This window comes from Myxocyprinus asiaticus, chromosome 31 (genome assembly GCF_019703515.2).
Source record: "Myxocyprinus asiaticus isolate MX2 ecotype Aquarium Trade chromosome 31, UBuf_Myxa_2, whole genome shotgun sequence".
Classification (NCBI taxonomy): Eukaryota; Metazoa; Chordata; class Actinopteri; order Cypriniformes; family Catostomidae; genus Myxocyprinus; species Myxocyprinus asiaticus.
Window position 1 is genome coordinate 27634366 of NC_059374.1, and position 24194 is coordinate 27658559.

The 24194-nt window shown below is 40.6% G+C and overlaps 1 protein-coding gene across 2 annotated transcripts in view; it reads right to left on the minus strand.

Annotated features, from left to right (window-relative positions):
- The window catches only part of LOC127422526 (membrane-associated phosphatidylinositol transfer protein 3-like), a 209006-nt gene that overhangs the window by 64341 nt on the left and 120471 nt on the right, over positions 1-24194 (minus strand). For both annotated transcript variants that reach the window (XR_007894193.1, XM_051666122.1), the window contains exons 6-8: positions 13590-13779; positions 10857-10979; positions 730-902 (exon numbers count right to left, since the gene is read on the minus strand). Coding sequence is in view for 1 of the 2 variants with exons in the window: in XM_051666122.1 (XP_051522082.1) it covers positions 730-902; positions 10857-10979; positions 13590-13779 (486 nt within the window). In the remaining variant the exon portion in view is untranslated. The remainder of the gene's footprint in view (positions 1-729; positions 903-10856; positions 10980-13589; positions 13780-24194) is intronic.

Here is a 24194-nt window from a genome sequence, read left to right on the forward strand (position 1 = left end):
ACAAAGAAGTGGAATGCTAATATCGTAGACAGGAAGTCTCTGAAAATTTTCAATAAATGAAATCTGTTGGGGGCCTGTGACGAAAGCAGTGTAATAAATCTCACTTCCCGCATCAATAACCTAAAAAAGGAACACTTATAATATAAACTGTGGGTTTTTTGGTCTTTGCTGCAGTAGCATTGAGCAGCTTTTGAAACAGATCTGAAAAGGCATCGTTGGTGTCGGTGCCTCATCCTGTACATGCACACTGACTATGGCTCAGACTATTAATAGCACTGCAGACAGGCAGGCAGATGCAACATGCCATCATGCAGCGAAAACTGATAAACAGAAACGGGAGGAAGAACTACAAATTTATGGCTTGGCCAGGGGGACGCATCTGGCTAATCTTGTTCTGAATTCTTATTGAAAAAGAAACAGAATTACAGTACTGTGCAAAAGTTTTAGGCACTTGTGAAAAACTTTCAAAGTGAAAAAGTAAAACAATAATGACATAAATAGTTTTCATTAATCAATTAACATCATACAAAGTCCAGTAAACAGAAAAAGAGCTAAATCAATATTTGGTGTGAATACTTTTGCCTTCAAAACAGCACCAATTCTCCTACTTACACCTGGACACAGACTTTTGCACAGTACTGTATATTCATACACAAGCATAAAAATAGACACTGACTTAGGATCCATGTTTCATCATTGCATATGCTTACATTTACAGGCATGCAGTACCTGCTAAGGAAAGGGTTGTGCTGGCTGCTTGAGGAATCTCCGTCATATGAGTCGCTTTGTTTGCGGCTGAAAGGGGTTTTCCTTCTGTGGGAGTCACTGGGGGCAGATAGGTCAATGTTGCTTCTGCTAAGCCGCTTGCTGGAGCTCAGGCTCGGGCTGACCTCAGGGTTATCCTGAGTGGGTGAGGGAAGTGAGACGAGAGTCATCCTTTACATAAATGTGCAAATATGCCTTCTGCTTAGACAAAATAGCACTACATTAGAAGTGTTTAGAGAAGACTGGACCAAAGTGTCAAAAAGTTTTGACTGGAGTGAAGTGTCAAACAAAGATAGTGTACTTTGTGAGACCATTGTTCAGTGCTGCCTAAGAATTACTGTGATAGGAAAAACTGAGTTCCAAGTTGTGTTTAATTTAAGTATCAACATCTGAGACAGATGATTCTCCTAAAATGACTTTGGAACAATAAATATAGAAAAAATGAAAAAATAAAATAAATTGACATATAAGAAGACATTTAATTACAGTGGCAAGAAAAATTAAGTGAACTCTTTGGAATTACCTACATTTATGAATACATTTGTCTTAAAAATCTGGTTTGATCTTCATCTAAGTTAAAATAATGAACAAACACAATCTGTTTTAACTAATAACAAACAACATATTGTATTGTTCTTGTACATATTGAATACATCATTCAAATATTCACAGTGTAGGTTGGAAAAACTATGTAAACCCCTAGGCTAATGACGTCAACTAAAGCTAATTAGAGTCAGGAGTTGGCAAACCTGGCATTCAATTAATGAAATGAGATTGGAGGTGTGGGTTAGAGCTACTTTGACTTATAAAAGCACTCAAACATTTTGAGTTTGCTATTCACAATAAGCATCTGCTTACATGGACCAAGCCATGCAAAAGAGTTCTCAGAAGACCTACGATCAAGAATTGTTGCTTTGCATAAAGCTTGAAAGGGTTATTAAGTTATCTCAAAGAGCTTAGATATTCATCTGTACACAGTAAGACAAACTGTCTATAAATTAAGATGATTTAAAACTGTGGCAAGTCTCCCTGGAAGTGGCCATCCAGCCAAGATAACTCAAATGGCACGTCGCAGAATGTTCAATGAGGTAAAAAGTAACCCTAGAGTGACAGCTAAAGACGTGAAGGAATCATTGGACCACTTGCCATCATTGATGGAAAAATGAATTCCCAAGTTTATCAAGATATCCTACAGGATAATATCAGGGTGGTTGTGTGCCAGCTGAAGCTCAGTTGAAATTGGGTGATGCAGCAGGACAATGACCCTAAACATCAAAGTAAATCCACTACAGAATGGCTTCAAAAAAAGAAAATCTACCTTTTGGAGTTGCCCAGACAGACCTTAACCTATTAGAGATGCTGTGGAATCAGAATCAGAATGAGCTTTCTTGCCAAGTATGCTTACACATACAAGGAATTTGTCTTGGTGACAGAAGCTTCCAGTGCACAAACAATACAGCAATAATAATAATAATACAAAAATAGTATAAAAATAAAAAGTGGTCAGAAAATAAAGTGTATACAGAAATACACAATAAAACAATATATATATATATATATATATATATATATATATATATATATATATATATATATATACACACACACACACACACACACACACGTACAATATACAAATACAAATCTGTTATATACAGAAGCAAGGGAATGTAATGGCAGAAGAGGTATGGTATGTTGGATAAATATAAATAGACTAAGCTGTGTATTGCACATAATTATTGCTCAATGGGGCAGTTTTAACTGTTCATAAATGGATGGGCTGAGGGGAAAAACTGTTCCTGTGCCTGACGGTTCTGGTGCTCAGTGCTCTGTAGCGCCGACCAGAAGGCAACAGTTCAAAAATGTAGTGGGCTGGGTGAGTGGCGTCCAGAGTGATTTTTCCAGCCCTTTTCCTCAATCTGGAAGTGTACAGTTCTTGAAAGGTGGGCAGGGGGCAACCAATAATCCTCTCAGCAGTCCGAACTGTCCTTTGTAGATTTTTGATATCCGATTTCGTAGCTGCACTAAACCAGACAGTTACTGAAGTGCAGAGGACAGACTCAATGACAGCTGAGTAGAACTGTATCAGCAACGCCTGTGGCAGGTTGAACTTCCTCAGCTGGCAAAGGAAGTACAACCTCTGCTGGGCCTTTTTCACAATGCAGTCAATGCGAGTCTCTCACTTCAGGTCCTGTGAGAAGGTAGTGCCCAGGCACCTGAATGACTCCACTGCTGCCCCAGTGCTGTTTAGAATGGTGAAGGGGGGGGGGGGGGGGGTCAGTGTTGGGGTGTTCCTCGTAAAGTCCACAATCATCTCCAACGTTTTGAGCGTGATCAGCTCCAGGTTGTTTTGACTACACCAGTGAGCTAGCTGTTCAAACTCCCTTCTGTATGTAGTGGAGGGAGCACACACCCCTGCAAGGATCCTTGCATATGTCCCTGGTCTGTCCAGATGTTGCAGCATATGATGCAATCCAATGTTGACTGCATCATCCACAGACCTGTTTGCTCGATAAGCAATTTGAAGGGGATCTAGAAAGGGTCCAGTGATGTCCTTCAGGTGGGCCAACACCAGTCTCTCAAATGACTTCATCATCACAGACGTCAGAGTGATGGGTCTGTGGTCATTAAGTCCTGTGATTTTGGGTTTCTTTGGGACAGGAATGATGATTGAGCATTTGAAACAGCATGGGATTTCACACTGCTCCAGTGATCTATTGAAGATCAATGTGAAGATGGGGGCCAGCTGCTTAACAAAGGATTTTAGACAAGTGGGTGAAACAATGTCTGGGCCCTTTGCTTTCGTTGTCTTTTTTTTTTTTTTTTTCGGAAGGCACGGCACACCTCCTCTTCACAGATCTTAAGTGCAGGTTGAGTAGCAGGAGGGGGGTTGAAGGAGGTGTTGATGTTTGTGTGAAGTGAAGGTCAGAGCGGGTGTGGGGTGTGAGATTGGGCCTTTCAAATATAAAGAAGAACACATTCAGGTCGTCGGCCTGTTGTTGGTTCCCTACAGTGTTGGGGGATGGAGTCTTGTAGTTCATAAATTGTTTCAGGCCACTCCACACTGATGCAGGTTCATTAGCTGAAAACTTGTTTTTCAGCTTATCAGAATAGCTTCTTTTAGCCACTCCGATTTCCTTATTCATTGTGTTCCTGGCCTGATTGTTCTGTAAGCATCCTTTTTGCCTGATGAAGCTGCCTGAGTTTTGCTGTAAACCACGGTTTGTCAATGTTGTATGTTAAATAAGTCCTAGTAGGAATGCACATATCCTCACAGAAACTAATATAAACTCAGCAAAAAAGAAACATCCCTTTTTCAGGACACTGTAATTTAAAGATAATTTGGTAAAAATCAAAATAATTTTACAGATCTTTATTGTAAAGGGTTTAAACATTGTTTCCCATTGTAGGAAATTTGGTAGTTTAAATGTACACGGGATGGGTTAAAGTGCCCATGTACCCCCAGCATTATATGTAGGGAAACAGTATGTGTGAGCTAGGATTTAAATTAAACTGTCCTTATTCTACATTATTCTGTAAGGAAATTTATAATGGAATTAGTCGCATTCGACAACCATTATAAATTAGATAAATGACAAATAACTAGATTATTTGTCTGAATAAAATTCTCCACCATTAAAATCGTAATACAACGTCTCGTTGTATCCACTCACGATTTCTATTGTAAGGAATTAGCTTTAATAAGGGAATTATGATTAATTCACTTATTGGAGTAATATTATTCTCATGGCTTTTTGAAAATAATATTACACATATTTAGCTATAGCTTTGAAGCGAAATCAGGGATGAGATTATTTATCAAAATATACCACAGTCAAATTATCTTTGAATACAGACAAACTTTATTGCTATTCTAAACATAAACTAATCTAACACATAAAACATGAAACAGGTTGGTGAGTAGTGACAGAATGTGAAATAAATGATCAATACAGAGAAAATTAACTTTATGGAGTCTGTTGACAATGCCTTAAGAACAATTTATCCTTCTTTGAGTCTACATCGATTTGCAATCGGATTACCCAAAGTATTTAACTAATACACCAGCACTTTGAGCAAAAATCTGGAGATGTACTTGCATGTCGTTGAGTTTCCTTGCGTTGCATTTCCTTGTGTTGCTTGGTTCTTTGGCGTTTGAAGAAAGTTTGTTTCGTCGATGTCTTGGACTCTGTTATGATCGCAGATAGTTATTGTCTAGATGGCTGATAAAGTGGGCTTTGAAGCAAGGCCTTCTGCAAGGGCGGCTCTCTTTGGGTGTGTGAACCGTAGAGCAGAGAGTGAGGGGCTTCCTCGGGACGAGTCCTGAGTTTTCCTTGGACTCTACATGGCACAGAGGATGAGGAGAAGCATGAGACAGGACCAAGAGAGGATTCCAAGAGAGCAGAAGAGTAGGAGAGAGAAGAGCGAAGAGCGTGTTGTTCCTCGGTAGGAAACTTTTGAACTGAAATTGGCCGCACCCCAAAAAGGTGTCCTGAGCCAATCAGAAGTGGCTTTTCAGAGTCAATTGGGCGACTGGTCTGTCCTTTTCAAAGTTGATTTACAATCCTTTGTGTGAAGGATCCTTTCAACTCCCGCTCAAAAATAGTGCATGTTTACACATGAACATTTATATCTTGAAAACAGTGCAAGAAACATGACATCCGTTGTCATCAACATTCTCTACGTAAACAAGCAAGCATTTACATACTAAATGTGACCTGATTTCAAGAATATTACACGTGTAAGTAACAAAACATGAAAATCCCTGATTACAAATCATACTGGTTAATTAATTGGTTTTACAACATGGATAATACATTACACATTATAAGAAACCTGAATAGCTACCATTCTTAGTGCAATGAGATGAATAAGTACAAGATTGAAGATTATAATCATTGATTTGTCAGTTATAAGTGATTACAAATCACTACACATATTTTAAAAGGTACATCGGCTATAATCATTAATTTGTCAGTTACAAAAGTAATCACAGGTCAAAGTAAATTTCAGAATTATCTAGCAAGGCTAGGTATTGTGTATATTGTTGGTTTAAATGCATTCTGTACATTTTAGAGGGTTAACTCAGTGAAGTACAACATTCATGGATTCCTTTTTAGCTGCTGTTGCAAAATAATGAGGATCTCATGACTAATTATCATCCAGAATAAAAAGTCATAGAATTGGCATTGTTTTGTTCATTGTAATTCAGGAGGATCTCACAAGGAAACCTTTAAAAGAAAACCTGCTTTTGCTCTGTGTTGAAGTTCAGAAGGTCATGCTGAGGGGCCTTGGGACCGTCTTCGAGTCTCCGTTTCCTGATATGGCCGCGGATTTATGCATTAAGGTCACAAGGTGTTACTTGGCCATTTGGTCTTACAGAGGGTTTAAGTTTGTGGAACAAAGGAGGGTTGTCTTTATTGATCAGCTCTGTCATTACAAACCCTAGTTTGAGATTAAGCAGGCATGGGAGAGATGGTCTCCTTCCGCAATTTAGGCGCCATGGATTCATTTTATGACTCTCTAATGGCTCGGTGGGATATCTCTCTGATCTGTGGAATGTGGTGTTGTGTTCATTTGATGGCTTTGTTTGTGGATAATTCTACACCATGCTTGTTCAATGAACCATAAACAATTAATGAACATGCACTTGTGGAATGGTCGTTAAAACACAAACAGCTTACAGACGGTAGATAATTAAGGTCACAGTTATAAAACCTTAGGACACTAAAGAGACCTTTCTACTGACTCTGAAAAACACCAAAAGAAAGATGCCCAGGGTCCCTGCTCATCTGTGTGAACGTGCTTTAGGCATACTGCATGGAGGCATGAGGACTGCAGATGTGGCCAAGGCAATAAATTGCAATGTCTGTACTGTGAGACATCTAAGACAGCACTACAGGGAGACAGGAAGGACAGCTGATCGTCCTCACTGTGGCAGAACAAATGTAACAACACTTGCACAGGATCGGTACATCTGAAAATCACACCTGCGGGACAGGTACAGGATGGCAACAACAACTGCCCGAGTTACACCAGGAACGCACAATCCCTCCATTAGTGCTCAGACTGACTGCAATAGGCTGAGAGAGGCTGGACTGAGGGCTTGTAGGCCTGCTGTAAGGCAGGTCCTTACCAGACATCACTGGCAACAACATCGCCTATGGGCACAAACCCACCTTCGCTGGACCAGACAGGACTGGCAAAAAGTGCACTTTACTGATGAGTCGTGGTTTTGTCTCACCAGGGGTGATGGTCAGACTCGCGTTTATCGAAGGAATGAGCGTTACACCGAGGCCTGTACTGTGGAGCGGGATCGATTTGGAGGTGGAGGGTCCGTCATGGTCTGGGGCGGTGTGTCACAGCATCATCGGACTGAGCTTGTTGTCATTGCAGGCAATCTCAACACTGTGTGTTACAGGGAAGACATCCTCCTCCCTCATGTGGTACCCTTCCTGCAGGCTCATCCTGACATGACCCTCCAGCATGACAATGCCACCAGCCATACTGCTCGTTTTGTGCGTGATTTCCTGCAAGACAAGAATGTCAGTGTTCTGCCATGGCCAGCGAAGAGCCCGGATCTCAATCCCATTGAGCACATCTGGGACCTGTTTGATCTGAGGGTGAGGGCTAGGGCCATTCCCCCCAGAATTGTCAGGGAACTTGCAAGTGCCTTGGTGGAAGACTGACAAATTTGGTGCAGTCCATGAGAAGGAGATGCACTGCTGTACTTAATGCACACCAGATACTGACCCCCCATGTTCAGTTTATGTCTTAATAAATTGAAACTTTTTATCAAATATTTACATATGTTAAGTTTGCTGAAAATAAAAGCAGTTGAAAGTGAGAGGACGTTTCTTTTTTTGCTGAGTTTGATGCCGTCACAGTATCTGTGAGCTCGTCCAGATTGGTGTCAAATACACTCCAATCAGTGCAGTCAAAACAGGCATGTAGTTCCAGCTCTGCTTCATTGGTCCATCTCTTTACAGTCTTTACTACAGGTTTAGCTGATTTTAGTTTCTGCCTGTAGGTTGGAAGAAGATGAATCAGACAGTGATCACAGAGTCCCAAAGCTGCTCTAGGGACAGAGCGATATGCATCCTGTATTGTTGTGAAGCAAAGATCCAGTATATTTCTGTCTCTTGTTGGGCATGTAAAGTGCTGTTTGAATTTGGGCAGTTCACATGTGAGGTTTGCTTTGTTAAAATCCCAAAGAATAATAATAACTAAGTCTAGTTATTGTTGTTCCATGTCTGTGATCTGATCAGTCAGCTGTTGCAGGGCTGTGCTCACACACGCTTGTGGAGAAATATAAACACTCACCAGAATAAACGAGGAAAACTCCCGCAGCGAGTAGAAAGGCTTACAGTTAATAAAGAGCGCTTCAAAATTAGGACAGCACATCTTCTTTAACGTTGTTACATCTGTACACCAACTTTCATTGATGTAAAAGCATGTTCCACCACCTCTTGTTTTCCCTGTTAATGCCGCGATGTGATCCGCTCTGAACAGCTGAAAGCCCGTCAGATATAACGCGCTGTCCGGAATGGCTTCACTCAGCCAGGTTTCAGTGAAGCACAAGGCAGCAGAGTTTGAAAAGTCCTTGTTTGTACAGGTGAGATGTAGTTCATCCTTTTGTTAGGAAGAGAGCGGCGATTCACTAGATGAATACTCAGCAGCGCTGTTCGAAAGCCGTGCTGACGAAGCATGACCAGCTCGCTGGCTCGCTTCTCTCGCCTGTGTCTCATAGCGCATTTAAACAACACAGCTGCGTCTCCGACTAAAATGTCCAGCAAAATGTCCGAATAGTCAAAAACTGGGAAAAGATTGTCTGGTATGTGCTGCCGAATGTTCAGCAGTTCATCCCTGGTAAAACTGATTGGAAAAAGATTACTAAACTCAGGACAAACAAACAAAAACAACAAAAGAATTGGACAGCTCCACACCGAGGCTGCCATCCACGGCGCCATCTTTGCTGAATGAGCTCAAGACAGCCGTAAACACCAGACATCCGAAGAATATGGATTGAAGCAGTTCTGCAAGGAAGAATGGTCCAAAATTCCTTCTGAACATTGTGCTGGTCTAGTCCGCTCAGGCCCGGTTCCAGATCAAAATCACTGAGGGTGCTTCTGAAAATAGTGGGTGGTGCTCTGTATAAAATGGAGATGTATCGTAATTACACATTTTTAATAGATTAAATCATGTTTAAATGCTACTAAAACAACGTAAATATAAATAAAAAAAAAATGATGTACAAAACATTTATTGCTTCCAAAATGACAGCAAAATTCTGCGCCTGCAGATTAGGACATACTGATTTCCAAAATCATACACATTTATACATTTTGATGCAGCATTTTGTGTGTTCACAAATGTGTTTTCTGGGATTCAAGGAAATCTGCTTGCCAATTTACAGTATTAGTCTTACATTTTCAATTGGGCAGAGTGTAATTGTTTTGGTACAGGGGCCACATCAGCCATTAAGTAGAACATGGAAGAGAGAAGATAAAAAGTTCTGCATAGTTGTATCTTTTAAGCCCAGAAGCAGTAGTGCACTCAATGTATGATGCACAATTTTCTGAAGTGTTTACAGACTGGTGAGACCATTCTGCGATTGCTTGAAGTTTTGCTGCTTCTTTTCTATCATAGTAAAACTGAATAAAGGCTGAGTATAATTATTAATTGTTTATTTTACCATACTTCAATGCAGTGGTAATTTAGTATTCAATTTAACACTCTGGAGTCTGGTTTAATAGTAAAATAAAATATTCATAAATTATAGATTCTAAAAGCTGATTTTAAAGTTTGCCATAATGTGGACAAAGTTGTTTTATTCTCAAAACATTACCAACCTGTTTACATGCTCATGGGTCATGATGTGAGTCTCGTCAATGGTTTGTTTGGCATCCCATTCAGCACACAACTGAATAAAACAGGCTGCATGACACTGATAAATGATTACTGCCAGAGTAACATTCGCATACAGGTGTGAGGGACTTCAGCATTTTACAAATAACACAAAGAAGAAACATTTTCCTCTCTCGTTTGGTTTTGCTCGTGTGTCCCCTCCGTGCATGTGCGAATGATGCGAAGATCTATTGGGATTTTTCTAAAGTTAATCACTGAAAATATTTGCTCACAGACTTGGCACTAAACAGCACACGAGCCTCACGAATGGACACGGAGTGGCTGCATCACACTTTTCTTTGAGCATAATATTGCACTATTGAGCGCTAAGTTTGTTTGTTTTTTTTCCGAAGAGGAGAGAAATAGATTTTCTGGAAGAAATTCCAGATTGCATAAATTAAGTAAGACATAAGGTGAAATATTTCCAATTTGTGCAAGTATAAATCTCTGATTGGGATGTTGCATCTATTATCTGGCAACCCTGAGCACATTAAAAGCTTGTGGATGCGTAATAGGTCACAAAGCCAAATAAATGAAAGATCTAATAAAAAACTTTCATGATAAATCGACCCGCAGGCAGTAGTTTGCCCTGGTCTGCAACTGAGGGTGCTCTAAGCACCCCGCAGAACAGGGCCCGAGTCCGCTGCTACCGGAAATGTTTGGTTGAGGTTACTGCTGCCAAAGGTGGATCGACCAGTTATTAAATCAACTACTTTTTCCCATAGCACTGTAAATGTTTAATGGGATGTGTTCAATAAATTATTTTTGTTTTGTTAGCTTAAGCACATTGTGTTTGTCTACACTTGTGACTTTGATGAAGATGAGATCACAATTTATGACCAGTTTGTGCAGAAATCCAGCTAATTCCAAAGGGTTCACATGCTTTTTCTTGCCACTGTATGTGGATAAATCTGATCACAGTGTATGGCATTGTTAGAATCTCTTCTGAAACTCTAGATGAGACACATGTTAGATTACTGTTTTTCCCCTCAAGGCAAAACCAGGAAAAAGAGAAGCAGGTGACATACAGACAAAATGAATGAGGCTGCCAATACCTGTTATTCTGCCAAACATCTCCTTATGTGTTCCACAAAAGGAAGTCATAAGGATTTGGAACAACATCAGGGCAAGTAATACAGAGGGTGAAATAGACCCAGAGAATGATTCAGTGTTTATGTACATACCTTTAAGCTCTCTGTGCTGTTATGTCTGCTTTTGTGGATAAGGCTGCTATGTTGTGGGCTGTTGCTGAAACAGAGAGCATCAAAACACAGCACACCTCCCACACAGTCACCCAACAAACAAACCTGGCAAACACACACACACAGACACACACACACAAAATCAGGCAGAATCAGTGCTGCGTTATAACACACAATCAGCACTGTCAGGCAAATCTCAGGATTGCTTAATGACAGCTCAATCTACAGCGCACCCTTACTGTCACTAACACTTAATTAATAGAACAGAAACAAAGCAGCAACTCTTCTGCTTTCCTGTTTGATGTTGATGAGCATCTCTACAGTGAGCACAACTAGTGTATTGATGCTCCACAAACACACATAACCACAGGTCTTATTATCTTTCAACTACAAATGAGGCTGTTTCATATTGGCTCAATCGTCTCATTTTCCAGTAAAAATAAACATTCTTAAAATAAGAGACTTGCTATACTTTTGAAACAGTGAGTAATCTAATGTTTAAAAATTGGCCCCATTCACTTCCATTGTAAGTGCCTCACTGAAACACTGATTTTTGCTTTTTTAAAGAAAAGGAGGGAGAAGTCGAAACATATTTTTGTGTTAATCAACATTATGCCACAAATGCTGTCGATTGAGCTTAACTTGTATTGAACCCGGAACATTCCTTTAAATTAATTTAAACTGACTGATCTCAGTTCAAAAGACTCAGTAAAGGGTTAAACATTCGATGTATGTCATGTGGCAAAACAACATGGCGCCGATCACAGCGGAATTTGTCTTTAGGAGAAACAGCAACAAAACTACATCTAGTAAGAAACCTAATGAAGTTTTTACATTGAAACCTGTTTGAGTCAAAAGGTTGCTTTCAGAGGCTTTATATGGAGTTAGGATGAAAATAAGGTGCATTTCGAACTATTCTGAGACCAGTACAGACAGACAGCACATTGGAGGTTAAGTCATTCACTTAATAGGGAGCAAGGGAGCATCTTATAGCTTTCCTATGCAGATAAGTGCATTCACTCCTAAAATCTGACCAAAAGTTGAGTTTCAGGCTGCAGATGATGTTTGGACCACTAAATGTGTTTTGGCAGACATAGGATAATGGTAATCAGTACATAGATTCAGAATTTACAATGTATAATTTTATTTTAACATGGTTGGCAGTGATTGGATGATGCTGGCCATAACTTTGAATCAGAAACAATTATGCTAAATTCTGATTGTGTTGGCGGGGCGTGGTTGAGCGCCGGCTTGTGAATGGAGAGTGAAATTGGGAGACGAGAACAGTAAGGATCATCACCTGGCAATGATTGTTTCTAACAGCTGTTTGTCATTGCAGTGAGAGTGGAGACAGGTTTTAAGAGCGAGCCGGATACCAATGAGGAGAGAGAGCTACCCACATGGACACACACAACGAAAGAGCGTGTGCTGAGTTTGCGCTGAAAAGTGAATAGTTTGTGTTTGTTAAAATAAATGACCTGTTTGAGTTTAATCTCACCGTCTCCCACTTCATCCTTGCACCCCATCCTAAGAACTTTGTTACACTGGTGCTGAAACCCGGAAAGTTGGAGGAGGAAGCGGGAGACATTAAAGACATTAATAGCTTGGTATCGTTTAAAATGTCACATTTTAGTCCCACTGTCCACATATGTTGCCATTAATTTTTAGGAAAACTGTTTGCCTTAGAAAAAAAGTTTTTGCTTTTTGCATGTTTATCAGGTGCTTCTAGTTACAAATCAAAAAGGGAAATTGAAAATGCACACAGCAGTAACGCTCAGGTCTCAGGAGGTTAAGCATAAACTTTCACTTAACAACACAAGATATACTTCCTGAATACAAGTCTTAATATTGTATGCAGTATTGCTTTTCAAGTAAATGTATCTTGTTTTAAGGATGTTTTGATATTTGTACTGGAAAAGAGTGTTTCCAAATTTAAATGAATCTTAACAGCAATGCCTTGTCAAACAGAGCCCCAATTGTTCGCCAAAATCAGAGGGCTAATACTTTATTCAGATGCTATATGATTGGTCCGGCTCCCTAGAAAGTCAACACTAAGCACACAGCTCAACTGCGTTAGGAAATAATTGTGCCTTCTAAATTGACAGGAGTGTGTTATTGGATTAATCATGAGAGATTATGGAGTAAGACGAGTGGAGAGACACCCCCTCTTTCCTCTTTTTAGGATGACTCATCACTGATGAATCACTAGCCCTGCCAGAGAACTACATACCATTCCTACTCTTGCACTGGAAAGTGTTCACCTTTTAAATACTGATCTGGTCTGGGACCGGCCTCATCTGCATGTGTGGTCAAATTTTGTTAAAACATTTAAAGAGAAAAAGCAAAACTTATTTTAGTCAAGCCCTGCTAAAATAAAAACAGCTTAAACCAGCCTAAGATGGTTTGTTGTGGTGTTTTAGCTGGTCTTCCAGCCTGACCAAGCTGCTCTTCAACTGGCCTAGCAGGTTTCCCAGCCTTGAAAAGTTGGTGCTCAGCTGGTTTAGCTGGTTGGCCAGTTGGTCTCCCAGCTTGACCAGCTTAAAAGTGTCCAAAACCATCAAAACAGACCAGCCTGACCAGATTGGGAGACCAGCAAACTAGGTTAAAGCTGTGTTTTATTTTTACCAGTAAGTGTACAGGCCTGAATGCTGTTAAATACCTCAACAAAACTAACTGACTTCTCAAAGTTGGAAAGTGAGGTTCTGCTCGTCTCACCTGCCCCCTGAAACCCTGTCCGTCTGGAGACTGCAGAAAGCTGTGGTACACTTGGTTGGCCCGGGCAATTACGGTTCCCACGGCATCTTGGTAGTGTGGAGCAGCTATGGCAAGCAAAGGTAAGGCAGCCAGAGGCAGATGATCTACGCTGCTGGACACACAACTTTCATCATAGCTGTAAGGATTTAGACTGTGGAGGAGACAACGAACATGTTAGCAACCATACTGGTGATCACACAACAAAGCAATCACAGATTTTCTTAGGAAACACTGCTCAAAGACAGAGCAGTTTTATTTGTGCACAGCCCCTTAGAGAACAGGGAGGGAATTTATTTTCTAAAATAGCTTAGCGTTCCCTCGCTATACTTTTTGTGTTCCTTCGCAATTATTTTGGGTTCTCTCACAATAGCTTCATCCATCCCTTACGAATGTACGGAGCACCTTGCGTGCCCTAGGGGCCGGCCCGTCCCACAGGCGACACAGGTAGCCGCCTAGAGCCCCAACGTGCCTTGGGGGGTGGGGGGGGGCAACGAACACGTGCAAAGTAAATAAACAAGTCATTAAATTAAGAAACACTGATGATTCTTATTTTGAAATTCTCCACAATCAAATTGTTCCTATCGCGCATGCACTCAATACGAAAACATGCAATATGTATGGACCTGATCATTTAACATACAAATCACAATGATGGTGACAACTAAAAACATCATATTACATATAAAATTAGCTCTGAATAATCACAAAAAGACAAATAACTTAAAGTTACAACAAATAAAATAAAAGCAGTGTATCTAAAATCGGCAACAGGTAAAGCTAAGCAGTACACACTAATCTGCATAATTTATTCATAACACAAAGCATTGCTGGGAACTGCAGTGGGGCTTCTTATAACCATATTATAAGACACAGATCGCACACCTTGCTGACTAATGCGCATGCCTGACAGACATGCAGGTAATAAGTTATGAAAAATATTGATTTGTGGCTTTTTGAGTCTTTGAGGCTTATTTTGTGTAAAGGATATCAGAAACAGTGCTTGTCAAATCATTAGTGTTTTCACATTTCTCAAGAATAGTCTGCTGAGAAAGAATTCAGACACTGCCGATATAAAGACGCAAAAAACTCAAAGAGTGAAAATGTAAGCAATTAATCTGGAAAATAACCAATCAATCAATCAATCAATATTTATTTATAGAGCACATTTAAAAACAACCAATGTTGACCAAAGTGCTGTACAATATAAAAACAATTACTACAATAGATAAAACAGACAACAAAATAAAATAATGAGTACTATGATAAAATTAAACAGTACACAATGTTTATGGAATATTAAAGGCCAGAGAGAATAAGTGTGTTTTTAGAGCAGATCTGAATGCTGAAATTGAAGGTGATAATCTGATATATTCCACAGTTTCGGACCGGCGACCCTAAAAGCAAGATCACCTCGTTTATTTAAGTCTGGACCTAGGCACGATGAGTAAACCAAGATCACAAGATCTTAGAGTTCTAGATGGAGTATATGGATGAAGCAAATCTGTCAAATATTTAGGGTCCAAATTGTTGAGTGCTTTGTAAACATATAATAAGATTTTAAAATCGATTCTATACTTGACTGGAAGCCAATGCAGCGTGATTAAAATTGGTGTGACAGACTCGAACTTACGAGTCCCCGTGAGAAGTCTATAAAGACTATCTGCAAAGATCTCTGCTCTCTAATAGGTATGTGTTTATTCATTATATTTGTTTACAAATATATATTTCGAGGTGTTGTGTTTATAGGCCCTATTTAAAATATGTAATTGTGTTTATTCATAATTATAAATTTATTTATACATAATAAATTTGGTGTTAATTTCTACATATACTAATAAATTTTTAACATTCAAAATTGTATAAGTTAACACTGGTTAATACAATATGAACAAACATGAACAGACAATAAACAATTGTATTTTTATAAATTGACATTAGCCAAGATTAATAAATGCTGGAAAATTGTATTATACATTGTTAATGATACCAAATGCAAACCTTATTGTAAAACTTTACCCAGTAATTATCATACTTACAGTTTCCATGACCTCATATTAATTGATACGAATAGATTCTACTTCTAGAAAAAAGTTGAAAGGCGATCAAAATAAGGTGATAAAATGGTGAATTGCCACAGCACCTAAAATACACATATTCCCATATGCATGCATGTACATTTTAATCTAACACCATCTTGTTGGGAAAAATAGCTATTGGACATTTTATTTGTCATATACCGAGCTTTACAGTATAGTGCTTCTTTTTTTAGCGCTTTCTATTAAAAAAATCAGCTCATCACGTTTGCAGTATGGATATTGTAAAGTTATGACAATTTTCACACCGGAAAGCCCATTTTCATGATTTCACCTAGGGCCCCACAAACCCACGGGCCGGCCCTGGCCCTTGCAATAAACTTTGAATTCTCTCGCAATAGTTTGCATTCCCTCGCAATACATTTTTAGTGCCCTCGCAATACATTTTGCGCTCCCTCACAATAAGTTTTGCATTTCCTCGCAAAAGTTTCTGTGCTCCCTTGCAATAAGTTTTGTGTTCCCTCGCAATAGTTTTTCCATCACAATATGTTTTGCGTCCCCTAATTTACCAAATTAATTAACCATAGAAATAATATAGGAAAATGAAAACTATGGTAATAAAAATCATAATTTTGTGGTTATTATGGTTTGACTACAAATGGTATTTTTAGTAAAACCATAGTAACCACAACAATTACTATGATTAATCTACAGGTATAATAAAACCATGGTTACTATATGGATACAGTATACTGTATTAAAACCATGTTTCTTACAAACATGGTTACTTAACTTACTTTGCATACTTACTACAATATTACTATAGCAAAACCATGGTTTCCGTCGAAAAACAAAACATGGTTAGCCTACAACAGTCATGGTTACTATAATATTACTATATAATTTTTTCCCCCGCCAAAAACTATGGTTACTACAGTCTACAAAATTACTATAATATGGCCAAAGTTAAACTATCGTATTTTTATAGTAAAACCATAATAACTAAAAACTAGTATTTTTATTACCATAGTTTTAATTTCCCTGTATTATCACTATGAATATCAGTGTTAAAATATGGCTACTGTAGTAAAACCATGGTAAATTTATTGCAAGGTAATGCAGAACGTATTGCAAAACTGCAAACTATTGTGAGGGAACACAAAACTTATTGCGAGGGAAAGCAAATTATTGCAAGGAAACGCAAAACTTATTGCGAGGGACTGCAAACTATTGTGAAGGAACGCAAAACTTATAGCGAGGGAACGCAAACTATTGCGAGGAATCGTTAAACATATTGCGAGGGAACGCAAAACTATTGCGAGGGAACACGAAACTTACTGAGAGGGAACGCAAAACTATTGCGAGGGAATGCAAAACGTATTGAGAGGGAAAGCAAAACTTATTGCAAGAGAACGCAAACTATTGCGAGGAAACGCAAAACTTATTTCGAGGGAACGCAAACTATTGCAAGAGAAAGCAAAACTTATTGCAAGAAATGCAATCTATTGCAAGGGCATGCAAAACTATTTCAGAAAAAAAAAAAAACTCCCACCCTGTCCTCTAAGGGGCTTCGTAATAATTAACCAGGCTTGACTGAAAACACACAAAAATCCTTTTATTAGCAGCACAAGTTTACAAAACACTTATTTAGCAAGTTTCTTTCCAGAGAATAAAAGATGCAAACTGGCAGAGGCTCCACTACTTATGTAATTTCTGATGGCATTTACTCATGCCAAAGTAATAAATCCCTCTTTTTGAGATGGGGATGTGTGAGCGGGGACTTGTTAAGGTAAATGGCAGCTATAATTAAAAGCGCGATTAGGTCAGCAAAATGGCGATGATGCAAGGTGAGAGGAGAAATTGTGGAGATTGCTAAGTACCACTGAGAAGACTGAGGTGCTTCATCATGCTGCACTGCATGAGTGTGCATGAGTATGTGTGTCTACAGCACAAAAACGATTGCCTTGCCCATACGGTGCCTCCTGGAACAGCTGTGCTAACCCCAGAGCCATCAATCAAACATAGCGATTAGCTACCCAACGGCTCTGACAGGGAGACAGCGAAGCTCGGGGCAAAAGTGAGGATGATGGAGGGGGGGTATATCCCCCTTAGAGACCACCCTGCTGAAAACACCAACATATGCTTTTCACCGGCATATGTTGCGTTTTGAATGCTGGTTCCCAACATGGGATGCTAGTGTGCTAGTGTCCCTATCAGGCTTCTTAAAGGAAAAGTTCACCCAAGCTTAAGCTTAATTGCAGCCATATCACCCTGTAGCTCAAGACCGGTTGCCCACTGAAGCTAAGCAGAGTTGAGCCTGGTCAGTATCTGGATGGGAGACCTCCTGGGGAAAACTAATGTTGCTGCTGGAAGAGGTATTAGGGAGGCCAGTAGGGGGTGCTCACCCTGCGCTCTGTGTGGGTCCTAAAGCCCCAGTATAGTGACGGGGACACTATACTGTAAAAAGGCACAGTCCTTCGGATGAGACGTTAAACCGAGGTCCTGACTCTCTGTGGTCATTAAAAATCCTAGAGCACTTCTCGTAAAGAGTAGGGGTGTAACCCTGGTGTCCTGGCTAAATTCCCCCCATTGGCCCTTCTCAATCATGGCTTCCTAATTATCCCCATCCACTAATTGGCTCTATAACTCTACTCTCTCCTCTCCACCAATAACTGGTGTGAGGTGAGCGTACTGGTGCACTATGGCTGCCGTCGCATCATCCAGGTGGATGCTGCACACTGGTGGTTGTTGAGGAGAGTCCCCTGTTCAATGTGTAAAGCACTTTGAGTGTAGTGTCAGAAAAGTGCTGTATAAATGTAACGTTCATTCATTAACCAATAAGACTTTCTTGGCCAAACAACTTTATACAGAAGACCACAGTGGTTGGCCAGCTTCACCAGCTACATTTTACATGGCCATACTGGTTCACCACTTAGACCAGCACTAACCAGCCAGGATCAGCATGTAAATTAAGCAGGGCAGGCCAGGACTGGGGCAGTAGCTCTAAAATAGCTCTACACATTCGAGAAGAAACACCACCCATTGGTGTATGTGTGCTATAAAATAGTGATGTGTGGAGATATGGACATTTTTCAGGTGTACAATTGCAATAGGCTGCTGCTTGGTGGAGTGTAGCACAGGCTGTTCTTTGATAAATTACTGTTGAAGGTGACGCCACAGAGTGGAAATGAACAAGTCCTAAATATATATGCCTGGTGGAGACCTGGAAAGCAATGTGTGGCAGATATCTGCCTTCCCTACGGAGGAGGAAGCAGGAGCTGGGTGAACAGTTCATGGAAAACTTCAATTACACACAGTTTCACTTGGACACAACATAAAACTGCTTTTCAGTACACACTCGCTGGCGCACACACACACACACACACACAGCTCCATGTGTCGCTCACAATGTTGGCCTTCCCGGCCCAACGCAGAATGCACACGTTCATCGGCTGCATGCATCTCTCTCTCTCTCCCCTTAACTGGTGTCTCCAGCTACTCTTTATCCCTCTCCCGGCTGACTGGGTTAATTCAGCGCCAGGTGTCCATCCTTACGGGAGCCATCCTGCCTGACTTACACTCCCCCCAATTTCTGGAGGGGAGATGTTGCCCTTCCGGCCATCCCGCTGCTGGATGGTCTTTACCGCCTCCTGGGAACATGAGCAGGACGAAAGTGAACGGGAGAGACCGAGAGAGAGAGAGAGAAAAGAAAAAGAGAAAAGAAGGGGGAAAAAAAGAAGCCGGTCCCCAATCACGCCATCAGTCGGTCCTCAGCCAGCTGCACAGCAGTCCTCAGTGACACCGGGCTATGACATTGGACCCCTCAGCCGTCCCTTTCAGCCGCCGGCTGACGCACTGCTCCAGTACCACTGAATCGAGCACTCCCTCTGTGTCGTGATCCTCCGTCAGCAGCGCACGCTCTCTGATGATGCGTCTTCCTCCAACTCACGGGTTTGGGCACCAGTGTGGCAGATCTCTGCCTTGCCTACGAAGGAGGAAGCGGAAGCCGGGTGAACAGTTCACGGAGACTATAATTAGACACCGTTGCACAAGTTTGTCGGCTGCATGCATCTCTCTCTCTCCCCCTAACTGGTGTCTCCGGCTCCTCTTTATCCCTCTCCCGGCTGATTGGGGTGATTCAGCGCCAGGCGTCCATCGTTACGGCCCGGCCACGCCATCCTCGTCACAAAGTGAAGCTCCTTTTATCAGCCTGTTGTCTGGGGGAACTAAGTATCTCTGTGATGGTTGTGAAGAAGATGGTTTTTTTGTTTAAATATTTATAACCAAGATTACTTGCTTTGTGAGACAAACAACACTCTTATTGATATATTTTAATATGATTATTCATTTGTTTTATCCACTACACATTAATGTTTGTATTGTTCTACACATAAAAATTTAAGAAGTGAAACTTGTGATATGGTTGATATGAGGTCAATTGAAGACACTTATTTTTATATTATAATCTACAGCCGAAGTGGACAATGCAAGTGAACCATAATACTACAATAGTAGGTCTTTGCACTGCAAACAATAAGACTGTAATATAAAAAACACAAAATGATGAATCAGTAATGATAGGGATGAAATATACTTTATTAAACATGAAAATGATATGCAGAAATATGCAATAAAACAATTACAATTATAAACAGTTTCTTCAATCATTTCTTTGGAGGTTAAGTAATAATAGAGAGATGGTTACACTCTAAACAAATTAATATGTAAATACTATGAAATCAGCACATTATAAACAACTTCAGATGAGTATACATTCATAGAGAATTAACCTTGTACCTATAGTGGCTTTTAGAGGCTATTTTAAATTGTCTACACTGTTTAAACACACTATCTAATAAAAGGGCAATGGAATGTGACAACGACTTGCATTTCTGCGACTGGGGTAAAAGAAATAAGAGAACAGCAGCACACACACACACACACTTTGGGAATCTCGAAACTGCAACATGTTATAAAATACTCAGAAGTCATGAATATTAGTAAACATGTTACAGTAACTTCACCAGAAATCATAGCCTACTACACACATCATTTGCAACACAGCCTTATTACATTACTGACATCAATTCGTTGATGTATTACATTATTGACATCAACTGAGTCAATTCCTCTGTATGCTTTGTGCAAGAAGCGCTATGTATATGAAGAAATAATGTAAAAAAAAAAAAATACAAAAAAAAAAAATGTCTTCCAAATAAAGACATTAAGGTCAAGACTAATGAGCTATGACCCTGCGAGAACTATTGATCCTGTCATGTTTACATTAACTCTTCTGGCTGGAGAAGGACACAGCCATTACATTAACAAGCCAGCAGACCAGGGGCCTGCCCAATTAGACATGCTCCACAGCAGGAGAGGGTTCAAAGAGCACCTCCAAACTACTCAGTATGCCCCCTTACCTCACCACCCTGGATTCATTATTTATTTACACAGTAGTGCAATTCATTTTTGGGCCATGCTAGCAGCTGGTGTTGTTGCTGAGGAGCCGTTTTACCTCCCGAGAAGAGCTGAACTAATGTGTCTGGCTGGGAGATTTGAAATTTCCATTTAAAATTGAAAATGTAAAACTGAAAGTCATATTTTAGCTTCCCCTTTTCATATGTGCAGGTTCTCCTTCACAAATTCAAATGGCTACAGTAAGAGAGAATACATCTGAACAACAACAAACTAAAACTATGCAAAACAACATTAAAATGTCATACAGGCAAAATATGAAAGGAATAGTTCACCCAAAAACGAAATTTGTCATTACTCATGTCCAAGTTATCCCAAAACTGTATGAATTTTTTCCATAGAACAAAGGAGGTGATTTTAGGGAGAATTTTAGCCTCAGTCACCATTCATTGTATGAGAAAGAGCGGTGTCAACATTCTTTTAAATTTCTCCTCGTGTTCCATGTAAGAAAGTAAGTAATGCAGGTTTTTTACGACTAGGGATGTGCCAGAATGGTCGACTAATCGATTAGTCATTCAACAACCAACTAGTCAATTAGTGGGAATATTTTTTTAGTGGAGGTGGTTTTAATGGGATTCTCAAATTAAATGAGAGACGCAACTTCCCGGAGAGCGTTTTTGCATGATGATAGCTTGCTGTGCCTAACAGTAAATAACAGTCAGCATGGTAAAACCCTCTGCAAGAAGTTTTGTTGCTTTAGGTTTAGTCCTATTATGCACTACTGCTGTTACAGCTGTCAAAGCGGCGAATCAACAATACATTTCAAGACGATATCTGCTTTGAGTTATGCTCCAATATTTGTGAGTGTGACGAGGAGGTGGGCGTGGCCGGGCCGTGAGGACGCAAGCCCGTCCCTGAATTGTTCTAATCAGCCAGGAGGGGCATAAAGACGAGCTGGAGGCACCAGTTCGAGAGAGAGAGAGAGAGACACACACTCTGTGTTTCAAATGATTTATGTCATGAACAGTTATGTTGACTGATCAGCCGGTTCCCGCCTCCTCCTTGCCCATTACAGTGAGGTGTTGTGGAGAGGCAAAAGTCTTTTTCTGATTCTATCTGACACTGCTTAAATAAATAGTTGCAGAGAAAAATTTTTTAAACTGCTGATTGTCGTGAACTAAATGTTTGGTGCCCGCAATCTTACAGTTATGTGCTGTTGAATTTCAAGGCAAGTATCGCCTTTGAAGTGTGTCATTCTGCATTCAGAGTGCAGGGTCAGCCATGATACGGCACCCCTGGAGCAGATCTGCTCTGACCTTCACACAAACACCAACACCTCCTGCAACCCCCCTCCTCCCCCCTCCTGCTACTCAACCTGCACTTAAGATATGTGAAGATGATGTGTGCCGTGTCTTTCGGAAACAAAAGATAAGGAAAGCTTCAGGCCCAGATGGCGTTTCACCTGCATGTCTTAGATCCTGTGCTAACCAGCTGGCCCCCATCTTCATAATGATTCTCAATAGATCCCTGGAGCAGTGTGAAGTCCCATGCTGCTTCAAATGCTCAATCATCATTCCTGTCCCAAAGAAACCCAAAATCACAGGACTTAATGACTACAGACCTATCGCCCTGACATCTGTGGTCATGAAGTTATTTGAGAGACTGGGGTTGGCCCACCTGAAGGACATCACTGGACCCTTTCTAGATCCCCTTCAATTTGCTTATCGAGCAAACAGGTCTGTGGATGATGCAGTCAACTTGGGATTGCATCATATCCTGCAACATCTGCACAGACCAGGGACATATGCAAGGATCCTTTTTGTGGACTTCAGTTCAGCTTTCAACACCATCATCCCAGCTATTCTCCGGACTAAATTACACCGACTCTCTCTTCCCACGTCTATCTGTCAGTGGATTACCAGGTTTCTGACAGACAGGCAGCAGCTTGTGAGACAGGGGAAATTCACTTATAGCACCTGTACAATCAGCACTGGTGCCCCCCAGGGATGTGTGCTCTCCCCACTACTCTTCTCCCGCTACACCAACGACTGCATCGCTAAGGACCCCTCTGTCAAGCTCCTGAAGTTTGCAGATGACACCACTGTCATTGGCCTCATCCGAGATAACGATGAGTCTGCATACAGAAGGGAGGTTAAACAGCTGGCTGTCTTGTGCAGTCAAAACAACCTTGAGCTGAAGACGCTCAAAATGGTGGAGATGATTGTGAACACCCCAACACTGTCCCCCCTCACCATTCTAAACAGCACTGTGGCAGCAATGGAGTCATTCAGGTTCCTGGGCACTACCATCTCACAGGACCTAAAGTGGTAGACCCACATTGCGAAAAAGGCCCAGCAGAGGTTGTTCTTCCTTCGCCAGTTGAGGAAGTTTAACCTGCCACAGGCGCTGCTGATACAGTTCTACTCAGCAGTCACTGAGTCTGTCCTCTGCACTTCAATATCTGTCTGGTTTGGTTCTGCTACGAAATCGGATATCAGAAGACTGAAGACCATAAGCACTATGTTTGGAGAGGGGTCAACAAGTATTGTGCTCCTTGAAACAACCACACCATCTTTTTCCAGAGCAGCCTATATTTCTCCTGAGGTTACCTGTGGGTTTTTCTTTGTATCCTGAACAATTCTTCTGGCAGTTGTGGCTGAAATCTTTCTTGGTCTTCCTGACCTTGGCTTGGTATCAAGAGATCCCCAAATTTTCCACTTCTTAATAAGTGATTGAACAGTACTGACTGGCATTTTCAAGGCTTTGGATATCTTTTTATATCCTTTTCCATCTTTATAAAGTTCCATTACCTTGTTACACAGGTCTTTTGGCAGTTCTTTTCTGCTCCCCATGGCTCAGTATCTAGCCTGCTCAGTGCATCCACGTGAGAGCTAACAAACTCATTGACTATTTATACACAGACACTAATTGCAATTTAAAAAGCCACAGGTGTGTGAAATTAACTTTTAATAGCCATTTAAACCTGTGTGTGTCATCTTGTGTGTCTAAACAAGGCCAAACATTCAAGGGTATGTAAAATTTTGATCAGGGCCATTTGGGTGATTTCTGTTACCATTATGATTTAAAAAGGAGCCAAACAACTATGTGATAATAAATG